The sequence below is a fragment of the Corvus hawaiiensis genome, chromosome 8, assembly GCF_020740725.1.
Source record: "Corvus hawaiiensis isolate bCorHaw1 chromosome 8, bCorHaw1.pri.cur, whole genome shotgun sequence".
Lineage (NCBI taxonomy): Eukaryota > Metazoa > Chordata > Aves > Passeriformes > Corvidae > Corvus > Corvus hawaiiensis.
This window is the reverse complement of record NC_063220.1, coordinates 483,546-503,420: the sequence shown is the minus strand read 5'-3', so window position 1 is coordinate 503,420 and position 19,875 is coordinate 483,546. Positions and strand designations below refer to the sequence as shown.

General features: G+C 40.0%; 1 protein-coding gene across 8 annotated transcripts in view; it reads left to right on the top strand.

Annotated features, from left to right (window-relative positions):
* The window catches only part of INPP5A (inositol polyphosphate-5-phosphatase A), a 194,636-nt gene that overhangs the window by 166,776 nt on the left and 7,985 nt on the right, over nucleotides 1-19,875 (top strand). For all 8 annotated transcript variants that reach the window (XM_048310967.1, XM_048310965.1, XM_048310971.1 and 5 more), the window contains one exon: nucleotides 4,819-4,892. In XM_048310967.1, the coding sequence (XP_048166924.1) occupies nucleotides 4,819-4,892 (74 nt within the window). The remainder of the gene's footprint in view (nucleotides 1-4,818; nucleotides 4,893-19,875) is intronic.

Sequence of the window (19,875 nt, the reverse complement as noted above, 5' to 3'; positions counted from 1 at the left end):
CTGAGAACAATCTCTTTGGTGCCATTTCTCTGTGTGCCATAGATCTACATTTATGTGGGTGTTTGTGGTTTGACAGCACTGCCATTCAGGATGTATAGATATGTGCAGAAATATTATATTTTACAGAAACAGCATAAGTGGTACATTTATATTCAATGATTTGGGTTTTTCTCTGTGAAACATGATTTTAAAGACTGACAATGAGAGAAAGAAGATTGAGATTCAAAATATATAGTAATAGATCATTTTACAAAGTCTTCATTAGAGAAAGAAGTAGCTTTAAAATCAGGCAGAGTTGTGTATGGCATTTTCATGGATAAATGGGAAGAATCAGCATTTCCACAGACCTTTATCTGAAGTCAGTAGACTGCTGAATCATTTTCTAAATAATTTGCTGTGACTGGAAAGATGGATAAAACTACTGTCTTTCCAAAGTGTCTTGGAAAAAAATGTGTGCTCCACAAGACTGGCAAAGGAGGTTATGGTGACCAGGGTCCACATGTTTTAATTCTCTGAGGTCACTTCTGTATGCTCATCTCCTCTTTTTGGTCTGAAACTTCATTTCCCTTTCACAGCTGTGAATTCTCTGGTGGGTCCTGCAGATGGATTTGATGAATGCTGCTAATATCACCTCCTGATCTACCAGTGCTCTGACTTTGGTCTGTAGGTCTTGATGAGTAATTGCTGTTGTTCTACTCCAATGACTGAATTAAGTTGCCCTGTTTGAAGGGGTTCATACGTGTATGATTTTAGCCAAGGTGGCCCATTGCAGTGTACCAATAGATGCTGACCTTTTACCAGTGCCTCATTGCTTTAAATTGAAGCAAGCAGAATCTCAGTTTCTGCAGGTGCCTAAACTCCCTTATAACCCTTTGATTACTGTCAAGCTGCATAATGTAGAAATTTAGAATTTTGCACATTTCTTTCTCCTCCGCCCTGGCACATAAATGCATGTAACAGCGCTGCCAAGAGAAAGGGAGCAAAAAGTGAGACTCCCATCAGCAGGTTTTACAGACTACACAGCACCCTAGAAAACCAGCAGTTCTGGTAATTCCCTTAGGAGGCAATGGGCACTGCAGCTGACACAGGCATCAGCCCTAAATGCTTTTAACTCTCCTCAAATTAAATAGGAAATATTCTTTGCTGCAAATGCAGTCATTCCTATACACACTGCCTGGCTGTACTCCCCGCAGTGTGGGGTCACAGTGGCTCACAGGTATGAGCTAACTATTGATATATTACCTGTATGGATGGATGGTGTTTTCATTCAGGTGTTAATCAAACATTCCTGTTGGGCTGGTCACTGGGCATTGTAGAGCAAACATCTTGACGTAATATCATCAACTCAGTGTTGGAACAGATAAAACACAGATCCTGCATCATCTTTGCTCTTATTTAGGTATAAATACATTGGTCAAACTGACTTTGGAGGAAAAAAAGCAGTCTTCTGAAAACTGCCTATGACATATAATTCTGGAATGAACTGCCAGTCACAGCATTTTTAAATCTCTGTGTAATTGCTCAAATTATCACAGTGTGTCAGGTAACACCTTAAAGATTTGTTTCTTAAGGATGATCTTATTATGAGTAAATTAACTAGAACAATATATTGATTTTTAGCGTTTGAACTTAATTTCTTTATCATTTTTAAGACATTTAGAGTGACGGACATACTCATGTTTCCTGTTACAGCAAATACATTATTCACAGTGCTGATTGGTGTACAGTATGGAAATGAGTGAGCAGTTTGTGCTGAAATTGCCATGAAAGGAGTATTTTCCAGATGGGGTTTTTAAAGACAACATTAGATGCTTTAAAAGTAAAGACATTACCCTGTAAAATTCTGACTGCTCCGTAGTATCATCTTGCCCATGTTAATTTTCATTCATTTCCTGTCATGCCAGGTTGCTCCAGATGCCCATGTACTTGTCTTAGAGCAGATATGATGCCCGTGTCAGGCCCTATGCCTCCTCTTACTAAAGTTGCTTTCAGGGCAAGGGACATTTGTAATTGTTCTGACAAGACCTAGTAAACACCTTGTGTTTGCACTAAAAATCTTGCATTTTGAGATTACAGGCTTAAATGAGAATGCAAGTGCTTTTCATACCAAAAAAGAATAGTTAAAACATGCTCTTCTACTGAAAAGAATAACTGCAGTTTTCACAAAATACACAGTTCAGGTTTTCATCATCTCTTCCCTTCCTCTCCTCACTGCCTGCAGTGCTGCCAGGTAAACACAGAGAGGTTGTAGGGGGGTTCCCACTGCTCAGCCCTGAGCACACAGATAACCTGTCCTTGCCCTCGGCAAGAGCGAGCAGGTGTCTGTCTGCACACTTTGTGGTCGTGTTTGGACAGAAAGTTACAGGTACTGTAACGCAGTCACTTAACAGCTAGGAAAAGAATAATTTATAAAAGTGCATAATTATTTAATATATAGCAGGAAATAAAAGCTTTTCTAAATTATCCAGCAAAAATATTTGGCTGTTTTACATGGCAGGATGAATTCTTCACCACGAGTGTTCCCTAAATACTTCTAGGCACCTAGTAGGGCTTAGGCTGTGTCGATTCAGATTGAAGCTGTCCCTTTACCTGAGGAAACTTGGGAAACTGACAGCGCAGTACACAATGCAGTCTTGTTTCTGTTATCTGTCACCAGTGTCAGCAGCTCATCTGCATAGCACAGACACTACGTACACAACTGCAGCAAACAAACACAGCAGAAATTTTTGTGGATAATAATGCACATCCAAATGCTTAGTCCTCTAAACCCCAGGCCTCACTGAGTTTGCAAGTACCATCATAGCAAGAACAATCTGAATGTATAAAATTTTGAAAATGTGGATTGGTGTGAGAGGACAATGCATCTATTGAACTTCGCCAGCCCTTGGGATGCCCATGAGTAATTTATACCATTGTGTTCTGGGGAGCATTGTTCTTTCATTCAGTCCTCGCAGTTTAACGCTTCAGAAACAGCCTTCTCTCCTGATGCCTCCCTTTCCCTACTCTGAGCTGTTTACTTGGAAAAGTAGGAAATACATATTTGCACCACATTAATAGACAGACATTTCAATTAATAGTTTTAACTGGGGATGGCAACTTGTTTTCTTCTCCCAGATACATATTGGGCAGTTGATACCTTTAAGGTGGAGACCCATGGAGCAGGAAGGGGATGGTTTGAAAACAAAACATTTGTTTTCATAGCCAGTGTGTATGTATCGTGGCTACCAATCTGTTTTGCTTACTGAAATACAGAACACAGTCTGGAAACATTCATGGTAATGGAAACATCCATTTATTCTTCAAGTATGTTGAAATTGCTTCAGTTAGACTAGTGATTGACTGGACCAGCCCAACATTTTTAGGATTGAGTATATTATTAGATACATACTGTAAGTTTCCACACAGATATTTCTAAATATTTATCCAAACATATTGAATTCTCAGGCTTTCAGTCAGATGTTAAAACATCTACAAATTGTCATGGTTATTGGTATTGCAGAATCTTTTCCAGCATACTGTCGCAGCATTTGGTGTTGTCTGAACTAAAGTAGGGAAAGCTGCCCATCACCTGGCATCTTCATGTAAAGGTACCTACATATGGCAGCGTGGCAGGAGAAGTTGGAGAGAGCTGGCTGAGCCGTGGAGATGGAGCTAATCAGCAGTGCAGGTGGTTCAGGTAGCTGCTTTTCACACAGATAATTAATGTGTACAAGTAGCTGCTAATTGCACGTTTCAGGAATGATTTATGAGGTGACAGAGGGGAAAGAGGGACACAATCTAATTTCTTTGGGAACCTCTCCCATTCATACAATGGTATCAGCACAGCTGTGAGATGGGACATGATTAATGAACAGTGGGCAAATACACCTCCGTGGCACGGGACAGTGCCGGGACGCTTGTCAGAACAGCAAGTGGCCCTCAGAGCCAGGGCCAGCACCGTGCAGATGATGAGCTGTTGTCTTTAGCTTACCAGTTCCCTGGGATATCAGGCTGCACCCCAGCCAGGTTCTGGAGTAAGCTAGTTTGTGTCCATCAGACCAACTACAGGTTTAATGGGGATAATTATCATTGAGTTGTTGTGAGTGGGTTTGTGTTTATGAACAAAGTCTGTGGATATTTATTTTCTCTGTAGAGGTCCAGGGGAAAACAAATGTAGCTAGGACTAATATTTATACAGGACATTAAATCTAGACTTATGGACATCTTTGTTAAACACCTGCTTCTGGTGCTCTGTCTTGGCTGCTGCCTGGGAACACCCTTTACCTACTGACACATATCCCTCTGTCTGCTATCTGCCATGCACCACCTGGAATAGGTGTTCAGGAACACCTCTCGTCTTTGCTTGGGAAGAGTGATGTGCACATCCTTGTGATTTTTGTTCCTGCTTATCTGCACTAAAGATAATACAGAGTAACAGGATACATTTCACTGACATGCTCACGGGCTGATTAGCATACCAGTTTGCTGTACTTTTTTAATGCTAGTCTGGTTTATCTCTGAAAATATTGCTAATGTAATTTCAAGAAATGTAGCCTTCTTGCAGTATGAGAGCACTTACAGGTCAGTGCTGTGAAGAGCCAGTGTTACGACTTTCATTGAGAAAAATGAATGTTTTGAATACTTTTCTCAAGGCACTGTTTATGCATCAACATAGTCCAGACTGTTTTACACTGTATTATAAAAACTGTTCTATGAAGGCTGTACCTCAAGCTGTGTGTGATCATAGTCTCTTTTTATTTCCTTTTATATAATGCAGTACTTTTAAATTGCTGCAGTTCAACATTAAAGAGTGAATGCATTTATTTCTATCTTTTATAGCTTTTAGAATTTGACAGAGAGCTGTCAGTCTTTAAAGACAGATTGTATGAACTGGACATCTCCTTTCCTCCCAGGTAAGATTCATATGTAATCCATTTATTTAACCAGCTACAACATAATTGTTACTTGCATTGTTGGTAAAATGTGAATGTTCCCATATTTATTGCAGAAATTATAATGATCTCTGTTCCTTTCATGACTGTTTATTCTCCCCACATCCCCTCCATCATTAATAAACCACGTGCAAGTAGTGCTCTGTAGCTCATCACTCGGGTTCCACTGATACTGTCTTTTATAGCTGCTCTTAAAACAGACCTGGCAGGATTGTGTGCTCAGAGATGTGGAAGGACTTTTAAGCACTGGGGCTAGACCACCTGTTAAATCACATTATTGCAACCATAAAGACAGTCTTTGCCTCAAGCTGTTTGATGACTGCGAGCAGAGGCACTCAGCAGGAGTGCAGTCAGCTGGGGGTGTAGAGCCTGCTGCTATCACTCAGGGTAATGCAAGAGGGGTATCAGGAAAGGGGGCAGGAACTTAGATTCTGTTTTTTCAGTTTCAGTAAACATCATGTAACTACTAAAGACAGAATAACTTGGCTGGCTTAATACACATGCATTATTTTAGTCATCCCTGAGGTGTTTTAGCCATGAATAGACAAGTATTGCTATCATACAAAACCAAGCCTTTTGCAAATGGTAGTCCTGTTCAGGAGAAATCTGTGGAAAATTTGGTGCCGTTTTATACATGTATGGTCCCTTTCCAAGAGTGAGGAAGTCAAATCTCACAGTTGCTTTCAAGGGAAAGGAATACTGCATTCACAAGGAAAAAGTTCAAAAACTGGTAGAAGAAAGACAGATAAAACTATGCTTTTATATACTTTTCTGTTAATAGATACAATATTTTTAAATACTGCTATTTTACGCTTCATGGACAGATAGAAAAGTATGATGTTTTGGCATACACTAAGAAAAAATTAGGAAAGCTTGCCTTTTTGTGATCATAATCTCATTACTTCTCACCAGCCAGCTGCGATACTGATTTGTATTGATCCCCTGGGACAGTGGAAGTATGCACGGAGAGGTTGCCACCACTCTAAATTGTCCTTATTGATTGAGAATGATAACAGTAGACCAGCAGTGTGTGTACATCCCTGAGTGTGTCTCACTCGTCATGTATCTGGTCAGGGTAGATGAAGGTGAGGGGAAGTGATATGATTTTTATACCATACATACTCTCCTACTTCATTTCTCCAACATTAGTGCTTTCAGCCAGAGCAAGGCTTGCCAAAAATACATTGTTCCATTAATAGTTTTCAGATTCTTCAGACCACTCTGTAAGTGCAGTTTGGTGTCATGCTCCCCTCAAGCAGAGATCAGAAATTAGGTGTGAGTAGTCTCTGTGTGTCTTAGTTCTACTTGCTCGGTTTCCATAACAACTAGGTAATAGTAAAAATAATAAATGGTAAAAAATTTTTATGTACTGAAAGATGATATGGAAAGGACGCTAACACTGAGTTTAATTAACACAAAATTTCTTCAAACTTACACAGATGATACTGACAAAATATGAGACTTGAATATGAGAATATTGCAAAAAATAAAATACATAAAAACAACAGGCTAAACTCATGCATACACAAAGAGCAAACTGGCTTTACATTAGGATGCTTTTTTCACCCATCCCTCCTTGTTTTCTGTGTCATGAGGCAAGGACATGCTACTGTCCATCCCATGGTCCTTGCACAGCCACAGGCTCAGGAAGTCCTGTGTAAGTGAGGTACTTTCAGAACTGGATTCTCAGTTGTAAGAGTTACTGCAGGTCAATATGGTAGTTTTGTTCATGAAACAAGCACATTGATTTCCCAGAAGAAATAACATTATTTATTTTTCTTCTTATTGAAATAATGACCACAATGTTCTATTAACTGCAAAACCGTGTATTTTAAATAGGCAAAAAGCAATTATTTTAATGTAGTACATCTTCTTTTTAACTTGGAATCTTTTCACTCATGCAAGGAAGAAATTAAATATATGGCCTACATGTCTTGCTTTTACTTCCAGTAGTTCTTCCTCCATTTTTCCTCTTTTTTCTTTTCTGTAGCTTATGATGATGTAGCAGCTGTTATATCACATTTGTAAATACAAGCTTGAATTACATTTGTCGTATATCCAGTCATACACTAGATTTTGTATTTTTAACAGAATACAATATCTAGTGCATGACTTGTATCTAAAATCCTTGTAACTGAAGGAGGGTACAATCAGCCCTGTAGATTTAAAAACCATTTCCTTAAGCTTCTTGTTATTCTTAGCTGGAAAGTGTGCAGTGCATCCGTTTGTTCTGCAAGTGCATCAAACAAAGGCTGTGTCACTGAAAGAAGGGACAGAGAAAGCTCTGGTCACTTTTGTGTCAAGCTTAGGGGCTTAGTTAGCAAGCACTGGAATTTAGGAGGAAGTTGTAAGCAATTGTAATGATAGCCTTAAAGTAGTATTCCAGAATTTAATTTATACATGCTATTTTAATTATGGTCGATTTCACCTCTAGTGATTTTGTCTGTGAATCACTCTCTACTTCCTTGATCCTTCTTGATGCTTGGTGTTCTGGACTTACATCATGGGATGCAGACAGTATCTTGGTTAAAACGGTACTGATCACATCCAAGTATTGCCTTTCACAGCTCGCAGGAAAGGAAAGGGCAGTTAGGACAATTTTCTCTTTCTTTCATTTGCTTCATCATTTCTGCATGCAATTAATTGATTGATTGTAGAACACAGAGTTCTACAAATCGATAGCACAGTTGCATTTCTGTCCTACTTTTAACTTTTTCCCTCAATTCAGTGGAAATTCAGTGTACTTTTGAGATAGATAGGAAAGGTCACAGCCCTTTGAGTCACAGGAGACTGTTACTTAAAAATCCATTTTTTTATCAACCTAAACTGCTTATTCTCTGGACTTTATCATGAGATATTACTGATACACTACTGTAGCTGGCCTGAGGTTGAAAGCTTTGGTCCTTCGAGTCAGTGATATTTTTGTGGTCAACTTCAGTGGGGTCAAAATTTCGCCCTAAGCAGTTTTCTGGGTTTGTTTTCACACCACTCCTAGAGTGGCGTCACACCATGGTCCAGTTTCTCAGGTGTAAGTAGGGAAAGGTGGAAACAGGCTGCCTTATAACTGACCCTGTTTTACCTTGGTGCCCTGAGTGGCACCCAGTGCAGCACAAGTTCCAGTCCTGACCAGGACAGCCAGTACCCATTGTTCATAAGGGGCTGTGTGCCCAGTGAAAAATACTGGCTTTGTAGCATCAAAATGAGCAAAGTACTGATTAAAATAATTAGTAAGGAAACACTGTCTGGTGGCACCCAGCATATGGCAAGTGTAGGAGAGAGAACACCTTTTTGGAGGGAAAGTCTGGAGCCCAGCTGGGCCTGAGCAGTATTTTTCTCAAGCCTCATGGGCACTGAACCCTGTCCTGACGCTCACACGTGGTCGCCATGTGGGCCGCCGTGAGCAGCTCCATCACACGCTCCTGCAAAAACTTCTTCATATACTAAAGAATTGTTTGTCTCTAATTGTATTTTTCTCAGTTACCACTGTACAAGTATTTCTGAATTTAGTTTTAAATTCGGGTCTGTGGTTACAAAAAATGAGAGTAAACGTGTTGCTGTTAAGATTTGGAAGTTTTGGTGACCTCAAAGTGCTTAAGTACTTCTGAGTACAGACTGAGAAAATAGTCAAGTCTGATTCTTGCATATTCTCAGTTTTTGTTTGAAGTTATGGAAAGATTTCTTCTATTGTACTAATCTGAACAGAGAGAACATTTTTATATCTTTCTGTATTAATTGTTTTATGTTAATATATCTGCATCTTTTACAGTTGATTTCTCTGTCCATTTTTCTTAATTTCAAATGAAACCATGATAGTCATGTAGGCATTTATTTTTATACTGGTAAAATTTTTTTTAAAGGAAGTCACTATACTAAGGAACTGCTAAATTGCCTTAATACATTGATAAAAAACTCATATATTCTTAAATTTTTGGGAAACTGAGGCTCTGTTTGTCTGTACAGGAGTGATTGGGAAGAGATACCACTCTTGATGTCTGAGATTTAGGGAAAATAATAAAGAAAAGGAAGGGAAACAAAATAAATGCAAACTCTCATTTAAAAAGCTCAAGGTTCTTCTTACCTTTTTATTTAGGGACCTAAAATTCTGAAACTGTCAGTCCTTCTCATTGCCAGTTTTTCATGACACTGAGGTAGCATTTCATTATAAGTAGTGATAGAAATGTTGGCTTCTGAAGCAATTCTCTAACTCTAAAATTCCATAATGAAATGATGTGCTGGAAATACCTCAATGGAGTTTTGTTCTTCACTGTATTTATAACTATCAGTTTCATTTTGCTCTTCAAAATCCATGTGCAGTGTGCTGTGTGCTTTCCTGCAGTTTGTTACTTACTTTTCTCAGCTGATTGTAAACTACATCAAGCAACCAGGGAGAGCACTTAACTCTTATGACCTGTCTAGGAAAACATCTCAGGAATCATTATGCACAGGTTTTGGCAAAAAAAAATAGGTCTGTACATATTCCCAGCCTACTATATTGTGTTTTTAATACCAGCTTTTATAAACTGAATGTTATATAAACCTTTTCTTATTTTCTTTCTAGTCCCTGTGCTAATGGTTCCTAAAAGTAAAATTTGGTGTTGTACGGACTATCAAAAGTTTTAATTCTGTAGAGAGTGTACATTCTGTACTGAGTCAAGAACACTTCACAATATTTTTTGTAAACTGCTGAATTCTTGCTTGTCTCTAAGCAATAGTGAATAATTCTGTAGAGTAATTGAAATACCAGGGGCCTCTTTTCCTGCATTGTTATATTTTCCAAGTCCAGACAGCCACTGAGAAAACACAAATATCTCTGAACAGCTCTTCTCAGCACTGGGTGTTCCAAAGAGAACTGTTCTACAACAAGTTACTCCAAATCTTCTGTGCTGTGTGGTGCTCTGAGTGAGGACACACCTCATTCAAAGCCTGTGCAGGAAGGTGTGTTATGTTGACTATCCATTGGGAAAGGCTGCACATAACACTGTAACTGAATTAATACAGCCTTGTAGACCTGGCTTAAATCACTAAAAGCCAGGACAGTCAATTCTATATTTAGAAAAGCTATTTTTCAAGACTTCACAAGTTTGTAATGACCATTGCTTTTATTGTGTATTGAAATGTGACATGAGAGGCTCCAAAACAAGAAGTAGAACACATGCTTCCCTTTGGTTCACAGCAGAATCACAGAAGAGCACCTTGCAAGGCTGTTGCAGGTGGATTTTTCTGCCCCTATACCATATCTGCCTTGGGTTACTCCTTCTGAGTACAGCCGGTGTGACATCAAAAGGACAAGTACAGAAGTAGAGGATGCTGTCAGCCTGTGGCCAGTCCCCACCTCTGTGAGGAGGAGGGAGCTGAGTTCTGCTCTCAGAGTTCCTTCTACAGTTCATGGGACAAAATTTGAATAACAGCTCTAGGAGGGGAGACTAGAGCCTTGGCAAGGGTGATAAGATGGCAGGTGAATGAGGATTTTCAAAATTGCCAGTTTGGTTCTCAAACTACTAAACAATATTCAAATGGGCATTTGTTGGATTTTACGAACTACATGACTTTTTAATCATACGTAATTTTTGGTAGGTGTAAATAACAATTATTTATGTAGTACTTCTATGAGACTTAATTGATTTTGCATCTGTAAATTGAATGGTATTAAGGCAGCACAGCAAATTAATGTTACTGCATATGCAAAGGAGTTTTGACAGGGTCTTGATGGATTCTGTGTTACTGCACAGTAACACAGCTTCAGGACTTTTTAATTAACCTTAAATGTGGGAAGGATTGAAGAGCCACTTCTGAGCTTTCCTACAGTCACATCTAAAAATAGCATCTCTGCAGGCATACTTAGGGAACTCAAAACTAATCTCTTGTTCTTCCCCAGTGCAATACTGTCATTTAGTTTAAGACCATATGTCTGCTTGATCTGATGTGAATTCTTCCTCCTGCCGTGGGTGACCATCGCACTGTGGTGCAGAGGGAGGGGTGCTCAGGTAGTCACCCCTTAGAACCATCAAGAACAAAGCCTTGACTGAGCCTAAGGGTGCCTCCAACCCAAACCATTCCTTCCTTCTGTGATTTTACAGCACTGACAGCATCTGCAGGCCTGTCACTTATCTCCTCTCTGTTCAGCAGCCCTAAAGCATTTCCTAAATTCCTCTTCAATTCTGAGTTCCTTTTAATTTAATGTATGTGCCTAAGCCGTATCAGCTCACCACTCTGTATGCCTGTGCCCAGAGGAGCATGCCAGGGATGCAGTGAATGAACTTCCAGGGAAAAGAGTCTTACGCAACCTGGTCTGGACCCGGATCTACTGATGCTGTGTCCACACAGGCTCCCAGCATGTTCTGTCCAGGGTCCTTGGAGCTTGCAGGGCAGTGGCAGGAGGACAGCCTGGGCCAGGCATTCCTCTGGCCCTGTCCAGAGCCCACCCTTCCCTCATAAACCGTTCCTCTGTCCTGGTGAGATATGCAAAAGGTGAGGGCAGCCTAGCAGGGAAGCCACAGTTTAACAAAAAGCCACGGGCTATGTGGCAGGTCTTCTAGGCAACATGTAAAAAATCTTTCCAACAGAGTATTTTTCAGGCATTATTCACCCACTCCTATACTCCTGTATTTTGAGGCCTTTTACTTTATATGGTAAATATTCATGTTTTCATCTTCTTACCCTTTGTGATCTAATGTAGTCTGTAGCAACCCAAGCCACTGGAGACTAAATACAATTTAGAATTTTAAACTCTGTAAGATCTGTCACTCAGGCTGAACAGTCTGGCCGTGAGCAAATAGCCCAGTGTGAGGCTGCAAAGGACTTCATAGTAGTCAACAATCACTGCAAAAGGCAGGAGATGTGAAAAAAAGAAGTAACTACATTGTGGTCTGTCAATATACAGGTGGGCAATTGTTACCTTTATCACTGCTCTCCATTAATTATTATAATTATTCTTGTAGCTGTTGTATAGCAAAGATAGGAGCTGACTTTAGCAAGAGTTCACACCCACATACAAGGTTTGCTCTCAGATAAGGCTGCATGCACAGCAATCTTATGTATTAATCATTCTCTTAAAGTGACCTATTCTTGTTTGCTGTTGAATTAGGCTGTCATGTAATTTACTTGTTGGACATATGTTTGTGTCTTAGATACCCTCTGTGTGATATTTGTCTCAAGCAGACCCTCTGCACTGGCAGTGTCTTGGCTTTTGATGCCTCTCACCAGGAGATGGATTGAATCTCATTTACTCTCAACAGGGTGTTCCTCCTTTGGAATTCTCTCTAGCACTGGTTCATTATTCTGCAAAAATCTTATTTAGTCGATAAAATATATTTTCTCTACCTTGTATTTTGTCCCATGACCCTTCTCTATTCTAGAAGGTTGCACAACGACACATGTATTTTTCTGGTCTGATTTGCCCTGAGCCAGCCTGCTCTGCATGAAGCAAAGCCCAGAGCGCTCCCTTGTTCCTTCCCTTCTGCAGAGACCATTCAGAGCAGAACCTCTGTGTGCCATTGCACAGAGCCCTGAGGTCACCCTTGGGTGTGAAATGGAAGGACAAGATGATGGTTTAGGTGTCAACAGGCCCCCCCCTTCCTTTCCAGTTTTCTCACTGCCTCTCTGCATGTTCTCAGATCATACAGATTGCCTGCTGCCAGGGCAGGGCAGCACTCCTGAAGCAAAGGGAATTCTCATTTCCTAGATCATCACCTCAGTAATGCTGCTGCATCCTGTTGTGTCACAAAAGGGAAATCAGGCACTTAAATTTAAAAGCCCTAGGTTATTTTTATGCTTGCTTTATCAGTTACTTTTATAACATGATTTTTTTTTTTTTTTTGTCAATTAAGAAGTATTTTCCACTGAACAGAAATACTTCAGATTCACTCATGCACTGTAAAACACCTTCCAGGTATTAGTGAGGTATGTGAAGTCACCCATGGATCTCTCAATCCCCAAGGAACAAATTCCCACATGACATGATGCAGTTGTCTGGGTGCTTCCAGCATCTAAGGCTGGAGCACAGGAACAAATTCCCAGCTGGAAGCAGAGAGACAGCTGTCATTTCCTCCAAAACAATTAGAATTTAATCATTACAATGGTTTTTCAGGCAGATCTTTCCTCCATGTTTCTCCTCACATTAAACCAGTGCCACTCTCACCAATTCTGTTTGCAAATTGAAACAGGGTGTTTCTTTAATTTGTGAGGAACTGGAGAGCATTACCCAAGTAGGCAGTCCTGTTTGGTTTAAGGAATTGTGGCAAAGGGGAAAAGAAAGGAAAACCAATGAAGTAAAAAAAGTTTCAAAGAGTTAGTCTACACCATGTGTAAGGTAAGGACTACAGACTATGCTGCAAGCAGAAAATAAAGCATATTCTAAAGAGCTTATGGTCTTTGCTGCCAGCAAGGCTGTCCATTGTATTCCCATCTGAATGTACTGCTGAAAAGCCCAATAGTTTGGAGCTTGAACCCTGACCCACTTGTTGCCTCAGGTTCCCAGTTATTTTTTTCCAGCATGAGACTTTGTACATTTTAGCCCTAAAATAATGTACTTTTGAGAAGTACAGGCAGGTACAATCCCAGAAAAGACATTGAGCTCAATCACAGTCATATACAGTAACATCAGGCTGTTCTGGTGCAACAAGCCAGCACTGGGTCCTTCCCAACAAGCCAGCGTTATTCATAATTCCATTTATCCACTTGTAATAGTAGCAGTATTGCATACATTGAGTGGGGTACAGCATTATTCTTATTAAAGCAATAGAGTGCATCACTCAGCGTTCACTTATTGCCAAATAATCTATTTTAGTATTGCCAAATAATCCATTTTTGCTAGCTGGGCCTCCCCACAGCTCTGGGATCAAACAGCAGAGCACAGTGTGCCAGTTGCCGTCAGCCACGTGTCAGCCTCTGGTCCTGGGCAGGTTCTGGTGCCAGTGGGATGGAGTGAGCACTAGCACGTGTCCTCCTCATCACCAGGGTTTGGCCATAGGGTGTGAGCAGCAAGGGGAGATTTTCGCTATGGAGAACATTCTGGGTGAATGTTCTTCACAGAAAGTGAAGGGTTGCATTATGCTCCCTTCACAAGAAAGAGGCTCTGGGTTTATTTTTTTTTTAACTGAAAAAGGTCCAGAGCAACACTGGTGATACAAGAATGCTCACTCTGAAGTATATTACAGACCAGTATTTTCCAAAGACAAGTGTTAAGACAAAAAGCAATATGCCCAGCATAAATCCATAAAAAAGATTCTGATAAAAACACCATGTTGTTAAGCCTCCTTTTTTGTGTTGTGCCCAATCAGGGCTCAAGTCCTGTTTACCCATCCTGCCCTTTGCTGCTGGTTTGCCCGGGCGACCCCCCCTTCCCATTGTCACCTTTGACTCCAATTGTTGGTACTATCACCATGGTGTTAGTGTAGCCTGTGCAAGTAGCAGCTGTTTAACACATTGTTCTATAACTACTATGTTTGCAGGGCTCTGTTTGCCCTCCTGATCTGGCTGAAGTGAGACACGTATCGTGGCCAGTTGGCTCGCAGAGCATCACCAAGGCTTATTAGTGTTTTGGTACCTGTGAAGCAGATAATCTAATTCAAACAGCAGTGTGTCTTACTGCTTAGCTTAGATCTGCTGCCTAAGATGACCATATGAAGATAAATTACATGGGGTCGTTTGTTAGGAAGAGATCTAGGGAATCCAACTCTCAGGTTCAGGGAAATAAAAAATGGTAATTCAATTTTGAGGAAGAAACTAACACTCTGGTAGCTGACAAAAATTAGATGTCACCCTTTGATTGGTTGAATGGCATTTTGTTGAAATCACACTCGTGTACCAGCTCACACTAATGCTAACTGTAAATTAAAAATACCAAAATATTTTTATTTATATCTTTGGCCTTAAAACTTTCAGAGCACCCAAAGGTTGTATTGGCAGTCCACATTCACCATCCTTTCTCCAGGTAAATGTATCTCAGACAATCTGAGTGCATGTCAGAGCTGAAGGTAAATTTATCCAGCATTTTTTCAGAAAATATGAAAATAGTAAATAATAGTAAATAATTATCTGATTCCGCTTTTGAAGTTCTCTGTCAATGTCATATATAAATAGAAAGACTGAAAAGTGAGAAAAGGTTTAGTAAATGTGAGTACTCATACCTAAGCTCAAAAATAAAATGGACCAAATCAAAACTGTATCTCAGCTTTTCCCATAAAGAGCTTGGTTTTCATTGATGCTTTATAGTTCTATCCCATCTCAATTATTTTGTATTAGAAAAAAATCAGTGATATAAAATGTGGGGACTATTGACGGATGAGGGAGCACAAGGAGTTTTTGAATGGGAGGCATTTCCACTCCCTGAAACATGATAAAGTTTGAACCTAGATGTAGGCTGCAGAATTGTTCAGAATGACCTTTACTGGACTAAAAAAGATGAAATAGCTGAATTTTCCCCACTATTGCCTAGTGAGTGCTGCCACACTTCCTACACCAGCAGTGGAAGTGTGTTGTCTGTAGAAGACAGAGTCCCCAGAGCAGCACCGGAGCGTTTCTGGCAGCAGGGCCTGTCCCACGTGCTCTCTGAGCGGAGCGAGCTGCAGCAAACTGCCTGGGACAGGTAGAGGTAAGAGCCCTCCAGAGGGAATTAATTGTTTCCTGTTAGAAAGTACATTTCACCCATCTCACTAACAGATTTTATCCATTCTTACCCAAGAGTTCATTAGGAGCGTTTTCCCTAACTGGAAATGCCAGTTAAGGAGACATTTATATACACAGCATTGCTGGCTTGTGTTTTGAGTTAAGGCACTGCTGACAGGATGGTTTATGATGTCGGACAACTTTTCACCCTGCAGTAAGCATTTTTGTAAAGGTGTCTAATCATCTCTGACAATACCTGTCAGCAGTAGTAGTGCTCTGATATTACTGACCCTCTTAATGGTTTATTTTCCCCAAACAATTGCCAAGTAGTTCTCATCCTTATTGACTGTGAGTTCATTGGACAGCCTGCTCTTTATTAACAGAGTAGGTTAGCAATTCATCAAAGTATTTGGTTAAATTTCAACAATATTAAACATTATATTAATGATGTTGCTGGAAGTTTTATTCAGAAAACCCACCTGACAGTAATCCTGACTAAGTAAGTGTAACTGAAACAAAAGTTTGTGAAATAGCGTGGAAAAGCAGCTAGAAGCAGCATCTTGACAAAAAGTAAATCCTAAACAACTGGAGATAAATTGTGCAAGCTTTTCACATGGATGCTCCAGAACTCCCTGTCCATGCGTCATCCAGGGGCATGCACAGTCAAAGTGTATTTTGTATAATTCTGCTGGCTGGCATACACAGAGAATAACAGTCTCTTTTTGCTATTAATTACCCTGCTAATATGAGTGGTTAAGGTCCTAAATTCCAACTTTGCCACTGTTTTAAATAGGGCATAAAATTTGTTCCATGTGGAATTCCCCATTTCCCCATGTATTTTTAAATAGATGTAATACAGTGTGTGTAAAAAAGTCTGTAATTGTGCGGAATACTAAGGAAGTGTGTACAGCCTTACCTCTAATACCTGATGTGGTAGCATTATATCTATTTATCATTTGTTTCAGTGGTACCTAGAGGCCTTTATCTGTTGTGTCATCATTTTTACATGAGCACTCAGTATTCATTCTCAAGATCACTGTTTTCTGTGCGTTACACAAGGTAGATTGTGATTGAGGCAGAATGCTAATGGAAGGAAAAAATAATACATTCTTCCCTATCTAATTGTGGGACAGGGAGAGCTGCTTTTACTTTTTTCTCTGCCACAGTCATCGTCCTGGTGGTCAAGATGAAGGATGGAAGCACAGAAGGATGGCACACTACTTCCCCTCTGAGAGATTGCTACTGGAATTGTTAACTTTTGATTATTTGGTATAGAGTCCTTAAATTTCTTTTTATCAGATCTGCAGTCGTTTTTATCAAATCTGTAATTATTTCTACAATTCACAAATCAGAAAATCTGTTGACTAGAATTATTAAGTAAGTTTTGACTTAAGAACTGTGAGTTCCTTACTTGCCTTGAGTGAATGTGTTAAAAGAGGCTGGAGATGTCAGCAAAACAAATCTAATTTAATGCCCTTGATCGTAGACAGTCTACTCCTAATGTCTTTTGGAAGATGGGTATTACAAGAATAGTTCTGCTTTTTGCATGCACACAAGCTTAAATTTACAGTAATTTTTAAGAGACTATTTATGCCTGATGGCAAAGAAGCAGTCAAGAAGTGGGGTTGAAAGGAAGGACAAGAGAAGGGAAATCATGAAGCCAGCTTAGAAAGAACAAAAAGTGAACGGTCAAATAGAAGCGTGTATCGGCACACTCGTGTCTTGGTTACCCACTGAAGCAAGTGGAAATATTTTCCAGTTTCCTGAGTCCCATCATGAATCTGTGCTTTCTGGGCAGTGGCTGTATGGGAAAAAGCAAAAGGAGCGTTGTGCCTTCACGTGCCGGCTGTGCGGAAGCCCATGCTGTGCCATCGGTGCCCGCTGCGCGCTCCGCAGCCCCCGGCCTCGGCAGGTGCGTGCCAGCAGGAGAGCACACAGGGGCTGCCTCCTGGGCACCCATTCCGGGTCTGAGTCTGAAACCACGTGCTGGATCGGCAGCTGGTTCTGAGCCTTTGGGCGTTTTCCCTGAGTCTTTGATTCTGCAACATCTTTCTGTTACGGCTGCATCAGAATCATCAGACTTCCTGAAATGCCTATGCATCTGTAAGCTCCTCCTTCCATTGCTACTCTTGCCTGGGTTTAAATCCCATCAGCTGGTGGGAAGACATCCAAAGGAAGTAACATTATGTAAGACACCAGAGTATCCTTGGGGACAAGACCCTTAAAAACACTCCAAACAAGCAAAAGCTTCAGAGTTCACATGCAGATGATTCATTTCTGGAAGCAGTCACACTATTTTCATGCCACTATTCACTTAGCTATGGAAGAGGATGGTGGAGACAACTTCTGGGGGGGATGTATGGTATTTGAAAAGTTCTGTTCTGGAATAGTACACATTCAGCAGCATGTTTATTCAGTGACAGGTATATTCCAGAAATCTCTAATAGAGCTTTTCTTTGCAAAAATCTATTTAAGATCAGTGGCATATAATAAATTAAAATATCTGTACAACCCAGAAAGTAAAAAAAAAAAAGAATCTCTCATGGGAATTTTGAGTCATATTTAGCTGTGACCACTATTTGAGCCCATCTACAGAAGAATTTTGCTTATTTCAAGGTGTTTTTGACCCCTCTAGAGCATGAAGGAGGAGAGCAAATAGTTTTCCCAATTTTGGGGGCATTTATCTTGTTAGGATTTTTTATTATGTCAGTGTCAGCATTTCACTGAGAGTGGGACTTGCACACGCCAGAGGGGAGGGAAGGAGGGAGAAGCCTTATTCATTGGGGTGCAGTGAGACAGAACACTCCATGCTTCTTGCTTCCTTCGAAGGATTCTGCCTTGGAAAAAGAAGAGCTTGCCTCACTTTATTATATTAAATTATTACCTACAGGTCATTTTGTCTGGGTAATTTTGCAGCATTTATTTTTATCTCTGTCCCAGCCATTAGAAATCTGATTTTTCAAAGATACTTGTAAACTACAGTAACTTTTTGACTCTGTGATCAGTGCTAAAGACCTTGAAAAATTGGCAGAAGTTTTCACCCTGTGAAAACATTAAGATAAATAAAGCAAATTGATAAATCCCATTTCATAGAATATAGGCTCTAGGATTAAATGCTCTAACACATAGCAGTAACAGATCATTCCAGGTACAGAACATCATATTTCAAAAACCATACAGTTAATGCTGTAAAAGGAAGGATTATTTGAAATGTGATTGATTCTTATACCTTTATGTCATAAAAAGTAGCTTCAGTTATCTGGGGTTCTGGAGTAAGTAGAGTAAGAGGTTATGAGAAAAAGTCAACCCTTAAGTTGCAGACAAAGAGCTTCTACTACCAATGTAGTATTACATCATCAAAATATTTCACAGACACTCAGAAATAAGCTGTACTTCTATATGTCAGTGAAGCAGCAAATTGAATTCTCATAATATGTTTTGAAAATGAGTCTTGTTAGGTTTGATGAGGTGGAAAACGTACTGAGATCACTGGTTTGTTCCAATACATTCAGTACGCTTTTCTTGGATGTTTGCCATGGCTAATCTTTTTAATGGCACTGTAGCTTGTAAACCCATTTGGTAGAGAGCTGTACGTCTCTGTTTCAGAGTATCACACCAAGCAGGATGGTAAATAAGTTTCTCTTCAAGCATGCAAACCCTTTTTCTACAATACTAGAAATTTTATTTTAACACAAATTTCAGAAAAACCTCAGTATTTCCTTTATGAATTCAGTGAGGAGCAGAATAAAATGCAAATGTTGTTTCAAATACACTCACACATACATATGTAGATGTTTGGGGGTTTTAAGAGTTTTATCAAGGCAGACTTCAATTAATTCTGGCCCAATATTCAAGAAATTGAGCCTGTCACAAACCCTCTGGATTTCTCCAAAACCCCTTCTTAGCTACTCCCACATGCCATTTTGGAAATGGTCTAAGAAAACAGTGGGCCTTTTACAGTGTGATGAGCCATCATGGAATGCAAAGGTCTGTCTTACTAAACTGATGAGAACATTTGGGTGAGACATGAAAAACTCTAGCCTCAGCTTGTTGAGGGTGAGCCAGAGGTTGCCCCTCAGGTGCTTCCAATGATTTCAGCTCATGGGCTCACACAGGTGTGTTACTCTAGTTATATTTTGAAGATTAAAATAAACACTTTCTGTTGTCCTTTAAAGCTAAGTTAGAATGCACTGGAGCTGTCATAGCATGTTTATGATGACCCCAGAGTGTAGCTACCATTTAATCTGCTTCTATTCAAGATGTCTTTACAAAATAATATACTTTTTCTTAACACAATTTCATAGGTACAGGATCTTATGTAGTCAGCATCACTTTCTTC